The sequence below is a fragment of the Epinephelus fuscoguttatus genome, linkage group LG13, assembly GCF_011397635.1.
Source record: "Epinephelus fuscoguttatus linkage group LG13, E.fuscoguttatus.final_Chr_v1".
In the NCBI taxonomy this organism is placed as follows: domain Eukaryota; kingdom Metazoa; phylum Chordata; class Actinopteri; order Perciformes; family Serranidae; genus Epinephelus; species Epinephelus fuscoguttatus.
In genome coordinates, this window is record NC_064764.1 from 38045303 (window position 1) to 38060824 (window position 15522).

A 15522-nucleotide genomic window follows, 5' to 3' on the forward strand; every position below is an offset into this window, starting at 1 on the left:
CTGAAGTCAGATGTCAAATACAAACACATACAATAATACACAGCACAGTATTAAATCCATATCTCCTACACTGACACTGTAAACCATGGAAACAAAGAAGACACAATGACATGACATCTGGAGTTGTAACTGTTTAAAAAAAAAAAAACAACGGCGTATGGAACAAAGGACAATCTGTGTCTATTAGTGCGACCTATGGGGAGACATTGGCCCAGTCCCATTTCTATGCCTTAAATCTTCCACTTGGTATTGAGTGCCCTCGTTTGTGAGATAACCCTTGATGAGGGAGGTGAGAAATATTAGGGTAGAGATCTTTCCCTAAGAAATGAGACACCACTTCACGCAAATCGGCGCGGCCGACGTGCAGGCATACGTCACGCGTAGTAGGGACGCAAGATACCGGTAGTCCTTCAGGTTTGAAAATGCCAGCTCCAACGCTTGTGTTGTGGCGTGTGCTAAGTTTATTCTTCTCCGTCTGATGAATCAACGGAGAAGAAATGCTGAAACAGGAGGCGCCTACGACGTCTTCTAGTTCTGATTGATTTTGTTCCGGTAAGTTGATTTGTTTAAATATTTTGACGCTGTGTTCATCTGAGTTGCTGATGAGCTCACGCTAGTCCAACCATCTGTTGTCTGTGTTTTCCAAAAAACAAGGTGTTCTGGGAAATTTCATCTTCCACATCGTTGTAAGTGTGGGTCGGGTCCCTTGGAATCTAGGGTGTATTGTAAGTGTTAGAAACCACTTCCACTACCTCAATTCTGTTTTGGGACACCACTAGCCTAAACGTGAACGCGCACAACCAAGTGCAAGAGGGTATTTCTAGGACAAGTGTGGGTATTGGGACAGGCCCTAAACTTCCTCCCTGATGAAAGCATCTGGAACTCAACATGTTAAGGATGCAGTGCATCCAAAACAATAGTCTATGCCTTTGAGAGATGGTCCCCACTCTATACACGTCATTAAGAGGAGCACCAGTTCTCTTATGGCACAGCTTTCGTCCAGTTTGTTCTTATTTTTAAGACTAACACTGCCAAAAAGGAAATCATAAAAAATGGACAGACTCAATAAAAGAAGAATAAACCATTTTCATCAGTGCTGTGTCCACGTTACAACTTCTCAACTTCCTTAAAAAAAAAATGAAAAGTTAATTTGCCTAAAGCGTTTGGATTTGCATTACATTTAAGATTCTCGTCTAGGACAGTGCCCAAATACATTTATTGCTGCCATGGCTCACTGTAATCAAACACTGAACATCTCCGAAAATCAGTACACATCTTTTGTTTTAGCTACAATCATTCAGAGGACATCACACCAGTTTACAAATTTATCAAGGACCGGAAACGATTCTAGAAAAGCACAAAGAGTGAACCCAGAGTTTCCCCAATAAAATCCCCAAATATTTGAATTTTTAAGAATGTATTGTCAAATATCTGTTCTAGTGTTCCCTCTATATTCATCCTGCAGCAGCATACAGTCTGTGTGTGAGTCTATGAACGAGGCGAGTGTGTGTGGTTAGTCCACATGTCTGAAACGACAGCAGGACAGTTGAGTGTCTGCTATCTGAGCTACTGAAGTCAGCTGAGCAGGTGACGTGAAGGTACGTCAGCAGGCTACAGCTGTGTTTTTAGCTGAGCCAGACCAGAGAATATTTTGCTAAAACAAATCAGTGATGCTGTTTGTTCTCTGTGACGTTTGCTGGAAGTGATGTTTTATGTGGAGTGAGCACTGCTGTGGACTTGCTTTTGAAAAAAGAAATTTCAAATGCTGCACTACTTGGGTCTCATTCATGAAAAGTGAGTAAATCTGTGTGTAGATTTGCACATAAAAGCCTACGCTACTAAAAACCTACTCCGGATTCAGGAACGCCGCGGGAAACTCAGATTTGATCGTAAACGTGTGTGTATAATCATGAATGCCAATCCATCGTAAAGTGACGGCATGCTCCCGGTAATCAGCAATCAGCATAAATCCCCGCCCATGAATAGCCAATGACCACCATATAAGGAGGTGTAGGTGCATCCAGTCGACCTGTCAGTCATGGCGCAAAGAAAGAAAGAGAGAGAAAGAAAAAAGAATTTTTCCGAAGCAGAGATCGAAATAATTTTGGGTGAAGTGGACTTTTTTTATTTTCTTCAGTTAGTAGTGGTGTGACAGGGACAGGCGACGCGAAGGCCTGGAGGGAGGTAACAGATGCTGTTAATGTTGTCTCCGTGGTACAAAGAACCATGTCAGAGGTGAGCGTAAATGGTTTGATATGAAACTGGAGGCAACGAAACGCATAAGCACACACACACAAAAATACAGCGGTCACCAAACAAACAGAAGATTCATTTGTGGGGTTTTGAATGAAGTGGGAACGGGAAACCAGAGATGTTTTGTGCGTAATGGATAAACTCTAAATCAGTGATGGCTGTCGGAATGTAGAGCTATTTAACATTTATTTTAACAAATGATACAGATAACATATAGCCTACAGCAGTTTGTATGCATCGTCTTCAAATGATTTGAATCTTAATAGCCTTAAGCCCTGTTTTATACAATGTAAATTAAACATTTTTCAAATCAGATTTATTCATTCAAATGATCAAAAAGCCACAAAAAATAAAAAACGTGTTGTCTCAAATAATTCTTTCAGCTGGCGCATGCTCCTTCGTGGCTCCACCACCTGCTGCTCCTGCTGAACCCAGGCACCGAGGCCGAAGAGGCTGTGATCTGGCTGTCCTTACGGATATTTTTATTATCATCATTCAACATGTAGAAAGAACGTGTAATCTATTGAGTCTATTTACATAGATAATTCACAATCATGAACCTAATCTGGATCTTAAACCTGCTAATTGCCAACTAATTTAACTTAATGTGTTATATTTTTAATATTTTGTCATGTTTAGATTACGTGTTTCAAAGGCATCTGTGTATTGTGTACATAACAGAGCGCAATACGAGTTAAAATTGTAACTTCCAATAGTGACAAGCAATATTTATGTGCTTTACTAAATTTACACAAGCACTACGAGTGGTCAGGAGCAGGAGTAGATTTTGTTAGTAGCTACAAAAAGATCGGAGCTGCTAAAATATTGATGAATGCGGACATGTAAAATTTCCGTCTGCGAACAGTTTACACACAAATTCCTTCTGCTCACGTTTCATGAATGAGACCCCTTGTCAGCAGCTGGTCATATGATAACTCTGGAGGGCATTTGGCCTTGTGTACTCTGATTAATCTGGAATGCAGTGAACACAGCAGTCATAATTTTGTTATAATGAAAACTCCTGGCATTTGCTCCCACTGTGTCAGAGGGAGGAAAAAGCAGGAGTAAGAGGTGAAGCAGCTTAAAAAGTGACGGAGTTTCTTTATAAACGAGAGCTGTGTGTGGATTTAATTTATGCAGATATGGAGAGTGGTTCTTGGGGAAAAGTAACTTGATAAATATTTAAGAAACTTTTATTTGAGAACTGAATTTGGTGAGGTGCTAGGTGGAACAATGAGTGTCTGAGTCAGACTCTCAGGCCGAAGCAGTCACCCTGAGGAAACACTTCAGCCAGAGCAGTACAGTTGTGGCCGCACAGATAAACAATGAGCTTAAAGTCACTACAAAGCTCCATAAAGCAGAGAAGAGTAATCGGTGCAACCTCTTTACTATCCTGCAATTATGTAAGTCAGGTGTCAACTGATCCCACTGAAGCCGGGGGAGGCTATGTTTAGACTGAGTGCATGTGTGTTCGTCCCCACACTGAACAGCTGTTTAAAATGCCCTCACACACAAAGGTCATGAGATGTCAGAAAAGGCACACGCTGGGTTCGTCTGTAAGAACGAGGGGCTGGGTGTGGAGCTGCTTTAATGTGTTTGCATCAAATGTCTGGTCACATTAATTATCTTGTTTAATTGTTCTTTCACTTTATAAAAGTAAAGAGTTATTGTACGCCTGCCTGCCAATCTGTCACCTAAACATATGGTGATAATCTGCAGAGATAAATATGTTCAATACTGATGTTATTGGCACTTAATCCAGGCTCTGCGCGGCTTACCAATCTGCTTGGCGACAGAGTACGCCTCCTCTGAGGAGCTGGCCACCATGCCTTCTGGCACGGAGATGCCGGCCTCTTTCAGCAGCCCGATGCTCATGTACTCGTGTAGGGAGAGGTTCCTCTGCTGCTGCTGCTGCTGCAGGTGGGACACATGGCCGCCGAAGAGACCTGAGGAACCAGCAAGAACCTGGAGCAACAGGAGAAGAGATGGAAAATGTTTTGTCAAAAAAAAGAAGAAGAAAAGAACCTTTCAGATTTCAGCTCTGGTTGATGTGGGGACATCTGTGGTTACTGTGGTAACAGTAGATGCAGTTTATTGTAACAGGAAAACACTCACTAAGCAGCCTCTCTGTTAACACAACCAGTAGATTAACTGGTGTAAATGGATTACATGCTGCATCATTTACAGTCCATCCCTACCATACAGGAACGGCGGACTCCACCCTCAACAATAACAACTACTACATATAAAGTTAATTACTCAATGTAAAGAATGCTGAGAAAATGTCGACCACACATGACATCAAAAACATTTGATTTCATGAAAATATGAAGGATTAAATCTAAGACATCTGAATGACAACTAAAAATAGACAGGAGATAATCCATTACTGAATATTGAGGCCTATATACAGATTATCATTATCAGATAACAACTGGTGGAGATTCTTCACACTTAACACACAGACATACACGCAAAAACAAAAGCACGCAGAGTTTCTTTCTTACACCAGAGCAGAAGTGTTTGCAGTCAGCAGGGAAACACAAGCAACACTGGAAACTTGACGAAGGAAATGAAAGTAGGAGAGCGTGTACAAGTGTTTCTCAACTCAAACTGAGTCAGCTGGAGGAAAACATGATCATGGGAAACAGTGAGAGTCAGTGATGTTGGTCTGTGAAGTGACGGAGGTGACGGTGTTCATACTGTCTGCTGCATCAGTGTTGACACAACAGACTGCTGACTGAAAACAGGGAGAAAATGGAGAGAAAAAGGGCAGATATTCCAGCCGGGTGTTAAAAAGACATGTTCGGCTCCTGTTTATAGCTTCAACACACAGCTGTCTGTCTGCACCCTCCTTAGCTGCTCACACATCGTCAGTTCAGCTTGAACAATCAAATAAGTTACAAAAAAAAAGTCACTGCATCACAGTAAAGCAGTTTTAAACACCAGGAAAACAGTATTTTAAGATGTTATAATCCAAACCTGAGATATCTAGTTTTATATACAGTGCATTCAGAAAGTGGGCTTAATCAGACCCCATGTTGAAGTTAATTTTTCCCCTCATTAATCTACACTTAATAACAGATAATGACAAAGTAAAAACAGGATTATAGCAAGCAATTACTTAAAGGAATAAACAGGAATATGACTTGACATTAAGCTCAGGTGTCTGGCATTACGCTATCAACCTGATTGGACATGATTTGGGAAGGAACACAGCTGTCTGTCTGTATGAAGTCTCACAGCTGACACACTGAGCCGTGAGGTCGGAGCTGCCTGCAGAGCTCGGGCACAGGATCGTGCCACGAGAGGATCTGAGGAAGTGGTCTGAACCCCCAGACAACACATTACAAACCACCCTTGAGCTGAGCAACTCAGGATTTGTTTGCAACTCGCCTGACAATGCTCGAGACATAACAGTAACATAGTTATGAGTTTCCACCCACTGTGACTTGCTTGAACTTGTAATAAAGGCAGTGGTGGAAGAAGTATTCAGATCCTTTGCTCCAGCACTAATACCACACTTTGAAAATACTCAACTACAAGTTATAGTCCTGCATCCAAAACCTTACTCAAGTAAAAGTATGCAAGTATTATCAGCAAAATGTACTTAAAGAATGATTGTGCAGTAAAATGTTTCCTCTTCTATCTGATGTTTTTGGATTAATATCACTGCTGCATTAATGTGTATGTGTCATTTTACTGCTGGTTGTACTCATTTTAACTCCTTTATTTACTGTTGGTAGTTTAATTCAATACTGTGGTGGTGATGATGCATTCCAGCTGATTCAAGAGGGTTTTAAAGAGCTTCTTTTAGGGATGCAAGATAATATCAGCACATCATCAGTATCGGCCAATATTGGCTTTAAAATAAACTACAAGAATTTCCCAACTCACTTTTTCTTATTTTGCAGAATAAATGAAGATCATTAAAATTAGGTGGGGAATAAAGTGGAATAAGTGTATTGATATCGACCAAATGAGTTGTTGTATATTGGCAAAAAATCCAACATTGTGCATCCCTGGTTTATTTAGCTTCAGAAGAAGAATTTTCTGAACTCACATCCTTCAGTTTATCACAAACACTCTCCACCAACACATCTGGAGATACACGGTTTCACTGGACAGGAAGAGGAGGAAAAACTGTCATCTGAGAATTAACTACAGCTGTCTAATAAATGTCACACAGAAGAAGCATAGAACAGAAATAATCAAGTCACAAGTGCCTTAAAGGGATAGTTCAGACCCCCTCTGAAGTGGGGTTGTAAGGGGTACATATCCATAGTCAGTGTATTACAAGCAGTAGAAGCCAATCTGCAAGCCTCCACTTTGGAGAAGCAGGCTGGAGTATGACATGGAAGCTAAGCAATGTACTGCTGTGGATGAGGGCAGCAGCAAAGTGTATTTTAACCTCCTAAAAAAGCACTATCAGTTTAAGTGTACGCTGCATTGGGAGTATTTTTACCACTTTACATTAATGTCAGACAGTTATGTACAACGGGAAAATGGAGCTGTTATATCGCTCTCTTCGAAGCTGTCATAAGTGATGATTGAGAGGGATTACTGCTGTATGTGTCTATGCAATGTTTTTTTTAGGAATTCACACAGAGTATCCACAGTGTATATATTAACACATGTTGCTGAATTCAGGCTCATTGTTAATCGTCTGCAGAAATGTGTAAAAAGCTCAGTTCATCAAAAACATGAAGTGGATTCTTTTCACGCAGATAGTTTTGGATAAATTTGTCTTCAGACTTCTGCCTCCACCACAGCACTATGGAGGTGAATGGACTTGAGTTTGTGTTGCTCACAGCCTTGACAATTTGTTACCCACAGACGTCACTTAGAGCAGTTTTTTTTTTTTTACTTATTTTCTACCAAAAAAGGCTCCAACACGGCTCCTACAGTTGAATTTTTAGCCATCTTACAGGGATAGTTCAGATTTTTTTGAGGTGAGGTTATATGAGGTACTTATACATCAGTGTGTGACCTAGAGTAGATGTCATCTGGCACGCCCCAAGTTTGGAGAAACAGGTTGGAGCACTGGAACAGAAGCTAAACAATGTGCTGCTGTGGACAGGGGCAGCAGCAAAACACATGTTAGCCACCAAAAAATAAAAAATAAAAATCAGTCAGTTCAAGCATATGCTACATTTTCTTCTTATTATTAGGAATATTTTTACTCCCTTATTTACTTTTTACTCCCTTCACTTTTCAGTGGAGAACTGAAGCTGCTTTATCACTCTCTTCACAGCCAGACTCCATTGAAAAAAAGTGATTTAACACTGATGATCACAGGAGCAGCAGATCTACCACTGCTGGTCTACCAGTTGGTTTTTTGGTGTCATGGTGTGACTTCGGCTTTTAAAAAGGTTAATTTCGTTAATTTCAATTAACCAAAGTCACACAATGACACTAACTAACTGACCAAAGCAGCGACAAAGCAGCAGTTTCTGTGTTCAGCCAGCTAAAATTGCTGTATTTCTCAATGGAGTCTGGCTTTGACCAGAGCACAGATGGGGAGCTGTTGACGTTTTCCCTGTTGATTCCCTGCCAGCACCATAGACTGTACACAATCTACTCCAGCCTGCTTCTCAAAACAGATGGCGTGCAGACTGACATCTACTGTATGTTACACACTGAAGTACCTCATACAACCCCAACTCAAGGAATCAGATCTATGCCTTTAAGTATACTACTAGAGTAAATGTACTTCGTTACATTCAGCCCCTGCTGCAGTGTGTTTACCGCCTTCCTCCGCAGTGAAAGCTCATGACAGTCACTGAAGCTGAGCGGATTTATGCGGCTAACTTTGCAGACGCAGACGCGGCGGGACAGATGCGGCGGTGGCGCAGAGCTCAGCAGCTTCTCCTCCGCTGTGAGGGTGGAGGTCACCGGGCTGCGGCTCCCGGTGTTCACTGCGCAGTTCACCTCCGTTAACACCGTTTACAACATCACACTGATGAGACAGACTCAGAGGAGGATACATCGATTAATTAAACACGGACTATGCGTGTGTTAGCTTGTGTTTCTGCTGGGTCACTTCACAGTGACAGCCGCGCTAACGCTAGCATCGCGCTAGTTAGCATGTTAGCCATAACAACCCAATGGGGATGTGCTAATGTCAGATTTGACCCTGTCAGGTTTTGGGGAGCTGTGGTCGTTACCGAAGTTGTAGCGGCCTCACAGGTACCTGCTCGGGAAGCCGGGGACCTAAGCTTCAATACGAACACACACTCACCTTGGAAGCGGAGCTGAGAGTGTTTCTGGCCCCTGAATTTCTCAGGCTAGCCGTCAAGCGGCCGCAGATCAGGGACGTCGCCATGTCTCCCTCTAAAGTGGAGGAATAACGCGCATGCGTGGTGAGCTGCAAAGAGGGCTTCCTCTGTGCCGCCTTCAAACGCTGTCGGAAGTTGCACAATAATTTCAAAATGAACGCTTTAAACAGCCCAGTAAGTATGACAGGGGATAATTTGGGTTATCAAAAATGCGAACACTTGTTACCAAATGCTTTTGTTAAATTAAAACAATTGTAATTCAAAATATCTGCGATATGGCTGATGAGCACGTCTTCTCACCTTCAAAACATTATGACAAATTTGCGAATCAGCTATGTCATATGATTTTACAACTAAAACATACATACCAAAACCATATAAAAACAATTTATTATTGGTCTTTCTTTTAAACCAAAATACCAATACAGATGCATGACAATCATAGACGTTGAGATTTACAAAGAGTACTTGAAGGCAGCAGCATCGTGGCCTTGGCACAGTGTAAATATAGCCTCACTCTGGCCTTTCACCTATATTGATACCATCACTGCTGTATAATAACAAAAGATTTATAGATGTTAATCCAATTTAACCGACTGAACTCATATTTGAAGATGCAGAATAGATTTTACTGTTTTTCCCCCAGGGCTTTTATTTTGAATCATGTGCAGTTTGTGTTTTACTCTGAGGTATGAGTGTGGGGTCAGGGAGGTTACTCATTACTTTATTTATCTTTCCACCAGGTCAAAACATTTTAAGGTTAACTGGAACTTAATTGACTGTTGAAAAGTTTGTTATCTGCTGCTACAAGAGCTTGATGGGTCCAGTCAGATGTGTGAGATAATGGTTTGAATGGTGTTTGATGATTTCAGGTTGTAGAAAGTGTACGCGCTCAGTGCTGTTTGGTATATGTGCTCTCACTTTGTTTATAAGCTTGAAAATAGCTTTTTAGATACAATCATTACTAATTAAAGTTTCAATACACCCTGGCCTGCTGATTGGCCTAAAAAAAAAGGTCTATTTGGAATCTTTTAAGATTCATCTACTTATTAAAAAGATGTTTTTCTCTGATAATAAAGTAAAATCAAACCAAACTGGGGCCAGAGAAAGCTGGTTATAAGCATGTAAATAAATATAAAGCACTTGAAATAGATGCAAGGTGAAACATGAAGAGGTGATCTTCAGAGGGAACTGTATACATTTATAATGGATGTAACATGATCTGTATCTGCATTTGTGTTTTTACCTTTTACCTTAAGTCTGTTTGACACCTCTCAGGTCTAAAGCAAACAAGCAACACAGCCGAATAACCACGGGCAAAAACAGTTTCTATTCAAAGAGTGTTTATTTACAGGGCTGAGTATGTACAAGCTTATTTACACAGAGGTAAATTAACAGCACTTGTCGGTGTTGTTATTTAACATTTCAAACTACATGTGGAAATTCTGCTACAACCAACAACAACGAGTCACACTGATAGTTTCAAATATGGGTCACCAAAGAGCAAGACAAGTCAGAGCGTGAGGTTTGGTTTCTCTTCCGAAGATATTACATTAATTACATCTTCATGTAGAAGCCTGGAATATGAGTTTGTCTTTGTTAGTTTTGTTTATTTTGTTGTTATTTGCGTACAGTTTGTTTAAACTGCAAACAAAGGACATACAGTTTGTTTAAACTCTCAAACTGGTGCAAATACAGGCTGTTTACGGAATAGTTAGTGGTATACACACTCTCATTATCTCTCAGCAAGACAGTGAATATTTGCAAAATGTCGAACTAATCCGTTTAAAAAAAAAAAAAAAAAAGCTGGATCCCTCTAAGAACTGGCTGAAAACCCTGATACACTCCTTCACTCCTTCCTCCATGTTGTCAGTAGAAACTCTAAAGCTTTGGCTCTGTTTCCTCTGGAGCAGCAGCTCTCTGACTCTTTAAAGACGCACAAACTGCAGATTAAAATATGAAATACAACCCAGAATATCTCTGAGGAAACAGGCAGGCTTGTAAACAACTGACTCATTTAAACAACATGACAAGAGCCTGTTAGAGATGTTCCGGGCACGTCCAACTGGTGGGAGGCCCCCAGGCAGACCCAGAACATACTGTGGGGATTAAGTATCTCGTCTGGCCTGGGAACACCTCAGGATCCCCCAGGAGGAGCTGGAAAGCTGCTGGGGAGAGGGACGTCTGGAATACTTTGCTCAGCTTGCTGCCCCCACAACTCTGCTTCAGATAAGCAGATAAAAATGGAGGGAACGTGACACTGAAAAATAAGAAAACGGGTGTGTGTACGAGTCCTGTTTGATCTGATGTTGCTCAGTGGTGACCTCTCTCTCACTCACACACACACACACACACACACACACACACACACAGTCTGAGTCTCTGTCTTTCAGTCAGAGTCGCTGCTGCTGCTGGACGAATCTGTCGACATGGCCTCCACGTCGTCCTCGTTCTCCTTGTTGTGACCCGGAGGCTCCAGGCCGAAGTCGTTGCCATGGTGAGGAGGCAGCATCCCCACTGAGACGTCTGAGGACTGCCAGGGGTAGTGAGGTGTCAAGACGTCTGAGGACAAACAGAAGAGACGACGGTTATTCTGTGAATTCACACAGGTAACAGACGCAGCGGAGGACTTTTACTTTGAACATACGTCACACTGGTTTGGTGAAAATTAAATCCTCCATCAAAGAAGAACAGAGTGGAAACAGAATAACGTTTCAGTCAGATTATAAAAAAACTAACACAACACAATAAAAACCTCTTAACAGTCTTACCTGGGAGCCTCCCAGCAGCCAAAGCGTCACCTGGCAGATGTCCGTTCACACCATTGGTTGGCAGGTTGGCCATGTGACCCAGCATCCCACTGCGCATTTCCAGGTCAGTGGGGTAGGGTCTGCGGGGATCACCTGAGACAAACATGTGTGTTAACAGTAAGGTAAAAGCTGAGAACAGGAGCAGGAGGAGGAGCAGGAGTCTGTGGCTCCTACCTGGTACCCAGTTAAGCGGCGCACACACGGCGTTGCTGGCACTGATTCTGTGAGCGTACTTGATGATTTCCTCTGATGAGATGCTTCCTGCAGAGAACAAGTCAAAACGCTGTCAGACACAGAACCAGAGTCAACAACCTCAGCGTTCATCACAAAGTGTGTCAGCTCACCTTTCCTTGCTTTGTCAATGGATTTGAGTTTCTCCTTCGCCTGGTAAACTGCCGTGGCCTTAAAGAGAAGGAGAAGGATTTAGACTGACAGAAAAATCTGCAATGACCCGTGTGAAACGTACTGAGGTAAGTTTCTATTATTTACAGTGCCCTCCAAAAATATTGGAACAGTGAGTCCAATTCATTTACTTTTGTTGTAGACTGAAAACATTTGGGTTTGACATCAAAAGATGAATATGAGACAAGAGATCAACATTTCAGCTTTTATTTCCAGGTATTTACATCTGGATCTGATACACAACTTAGAAGATAGCATTATTTGTAATGGAACACAAAATTTTTAGGTGAGCAAAAGTATTGGAACATATAAACTTAAAATAGATTAAAGTGAATGAGACTTAATATTTAGTTGCAAATCCTTTGCTTTCAATAACTGCATCAAGCCTGTGACCCACTGACATCACCAAACTTTTGCATTCTTCTTTTGTGATGCTCTTCCAGGCTTTCACCGCAGCCTCTTTCAGTTGTTGTTTGTTTTGGGGGGTACTCCCTTCAGTCTCCTCTTCAGCAGGTAAAATGCATGCTCTATTGGGTTTAAGTCTGGAGACTGACTTGGCCAGTCTAAAACCTTCCACTTCTTGCCCCTGATGAACTCCTTTGTTGTTTTGGCAGTGTGTTTTGGGTCGTTATCTTGCTGCATGATGAAGGATCTCCCAATCAGTTTGGTTGCATCTTTCTTTAAATTAGCAGACAGAATGTTTCTGTAGACTTCTGAGTTCATTTTGCTGCTGCCATCATGTGTTACATCATCAGTGAAGATGAAAGAGCCCGTCCCAGAAGAAGCCATGCAAGCCATGACATTACCTCCACCGTGTTTCACAGATGAGCTTGTATGTTTGGGATCATGAGCAGATCCTTTCTTTCTCCAAACGTTCGCCTTTCCGTCACTTTGGAAAAAGTTAATCTTTGTCTCATCAGTCCATAGAACTTTTTCCCAGAATTTTTGAGGCTCATCTCTGTACCTTTTGGCAAATTCCAGCCTGGCCTTCCTATTCTTCTTGCTAATGAGTGGTTTGAATCTTCTGGTGTAGCATCTGTACTTTTGTTCATGAAGTCTTCGAACAGTAGATTGTGATACCTTCACTCCTGCCCTCTGGAGGTTGTTGCTGATGTCACTAACAGTTGTTTTAGGATCTTTCTTTACAGCTCTCACAATGTTTCTGTCATCAACTGCTGATGTTTTCCTTGGTCTACCTGTTCGACGCCTGTTGCTTAGTACACCAGTGGTTTCTTTCTTCTTCAGGACATTCCAAATGGTTGTACTGGCTATGGCCAATGTTTGTGCAATGGCTCTGATTGATTGTCCATCTTCTCTCAGATTCACAATTGCTTCTTTTTCACCCATAGACAGTTCTCTGGTTTTCATGTTGGTTCCACCTCTAAATGTAGTCTGCACAGGCAAAATCTATCGTACCCAATCTGAAACTGAGCTCAGACATTCAGTGCTATTTATTGTTTGAATAATCAATGTAATTGGGAGACACCTGGGCAACAAAACACACCTGTCAGTGACATGTTCCAATACTTTTGCTCTCATGAAAAATGGGTGGGTTCAAACAAAAGGTGCTATCTTCTGAGTTGTGTATCAGATCCAGATGTAAATACCTGGAAATAAAAGCTGAAATGTTGATCTCTTGTCCCATATTCATCTTTTGATGTCAAACTCAAATATTTTCAGTCTACAACAAAAAATAAAGGAATAGGCCTCACTGTTCCAATACTTTTGGAGGGCACTGTATGTATCTACATTTTTGCAACCTAGGTTGAGCAGAGTGTGCCGTCTCTGGACAGAGTCAGACTGCAGCTCGCTCTGCTCAGATTCTTAACCCCACAGATTCTCCTTTCACTTCCACACAGCAGCTGTATGTTTAGACTTGTTTTTTTTACAGCTGAAATTACATTTTTGTTATCACAGAGACAATACAGTACAGAAGCAAAGGTAACATCGGGTACCAGTATTGAATTCCAGGTACCAGCACTAGCACCAGTATTGGTTCAAATGTGAACAACCTGGACAGGCAAAAGGTCCCCTGTCCTTTATAGGAGCACAGCAAGTTCTGTGTCTCTTTGAGATTGATTTATGTCTGTTAACTGTGACTTTCCAACAGGAAATGTTAACAGTCACTTCAAACAGAGGTACAGGGGCCCCTGGACTAGTGCCCTATGGGCCCTTTCATTAATCCTTCAATGCAACACTTTGTTCTTATTTGATCAATGAATGCATTTTGGAAGTCTTCGATTTGGACGAATGATTACAATTTATCACTTCAGAGCCAAGCAATCACTCTTTCATGTTGATTCAGAGTCTTATTCCTAATACAGATGATGGTGCAGAATATTATAATATATTTTGGCTTCAAAACATTATTTCAAACCAACAGCAGTCATAGCCACAATACCATAAAATGATAAATATCAAGGCTGTACGAAAAAAGTAGTGCAATCTTTAAACTTGTCAACACAGTCCTTATCTATTAGAAGGGGATTTTCTACACCAGTCTGGATGGAAAAAGAAATAAGCACCACCCACCAGGATGTGTTCAGCCTCCTTCAGCTGTTTCTGCAGCTGCTGGATGTCGCTGTCTCTCTTCTCCACCTCCTTCTCCAGCAGCTGCATCTCCTGGTGCACCTTCCCCTGCTGCTGAGCCACCTCCATCAGCTCCTGAAACTCTCTGTCCCTCTGCACCAGCAGCTCCAGGATCTGAGAAACACACATTAACACTTTTTACATAAAGCTTTGATTTGAATTAATGGCCCTAGTCTCACTGTGGATGTGTTCCAGTACTTCCCCTCATTCTGGAGTCACTTACAAAGGAAGCAATGATTGAGGAGTACTTACATTTGTATATGAGTAAATGTACTTAGTTACATTCAATCACTGGTTTTCTCAGTGCAATTTTAGCACATTCACTGAATTAAATGGTGTGAATATTTCCTCCTCTGCTGCCCATTGTTCTGAATGAAGCCGATGTATGTGGTTCATTTCTCGGACTGTGTTGTGTTACCTGTGTGTCCTCTCCCGGCTGCGGTAGTTTCTGACCCCTGGACAGAGCCAACATCTCGATCAGCTCCCTGAAATAAAAACACACGCAGACAATTCAAATAACGGCTAACGTTAGCTACAAGCACCGCTGCTGCTTCTCAGGCTCTAACGGGCCGAATAAACGCGTCAAACCGGAAACAATAACACCGTAATGAACTTTATAAAAGCGACAACAAGATAAAAAAAAAAAGCTGCGGGACTTTAAACTTTACCGAGACAAGACCTCCAAATCATCCAACACAGACAGCAGCCGCTCTTTCGTTGATTTCTCCGCCATCGCCGCCATGGTTGGCTCACGTCGCTGCTGCGCAGAACAGGAAGTGACGTCTGTTAATTCTTCTTCTTTGGGGTTTTTACGGGCAGGTTTTTACAAACAGGAGCACAGATTGACGTTAATAAAATAAGATATTTAAACTGAAACATTATCATAAGAAAATAAAGTGCACAGTTGTAAAAAATTAACAATAATATAATATAAACGAATTTGAATAAATAAATTAATTAATTAAATATAAATGGTCTTCAATTTAAAGGTTTGTTCTTCCACCTCTCGTAGTAGTTATTTTGCAGACTTTAAAGTCATATTTTTCAGAAATGTACAATGTCAGCAAAATTCATTACAAAAAGCATTTAAATGGGAGAGTTTTTCATAATTTTTTAGCTTTGTGTATTTGATATTTTACTGTAATTATTTGTCTTAGTCAGCAGATTTTCTAGTTTCTCTTTCTTAACTT

At 41.3% G+C, this 15522-nt stretch overlaps 2 protein-coding genes across 2 annotated transcripts in view; both read right to left on the reverse strand.

Moving 5' to 3' along the window:
- Window positions 1-8586, reverse strand: part of sucla2 (succinate-CoA ligase ADP-forming subunit beta) — a 34286-nt gene extending 25700 nt beyond the window's left edge. The window contains exons 1-2 of the mRNA XM_049594684.1: window positions 8495-8586; window positions 4032-4218 (exon numbers count right to left, since the gene is read on the reverse strand). Coding sequence (XP_049450641.1) covers window positions 4032-4218; window positions 8495-8578 — 271 coding nt within the window. The 5' untranslated portion in view covers window positions 8579-8586. The remainder of the gene's footprint in view (window positions 1-4031; window positions 4219-8494) is intronic.
- Window positions 8587-9857: 1271 nt separating this feature from the next.
- Window positions 9858-15103, reverse strand: med4 (mediator complex subunit 4). Its single transcript, XM_049594687.1, has 7 exons — window positions 15001-15103; window positions 14751-14817; window positions 14276-14446; window positions 11686-11743; window positions 11516-11602; window positions 11303-11434; window positions 9858-11093 (listed from the first exon to the last, which is right to left on the reverse strand). The coding sequence occupies exons 1-7, from the start codon at window positions 15072-15074 to the stop codon at window positions 10921-10923; spliced, it is 762 nt and encodes a 253-aa protein (XP_049450644.1). The 5' UTR covers window positions 15075-15103; the 3' UTR covers window positions 9858-10920.
- Between the last annotated feature and the right edge of the window lie 419 nt (window positions 15104-15522).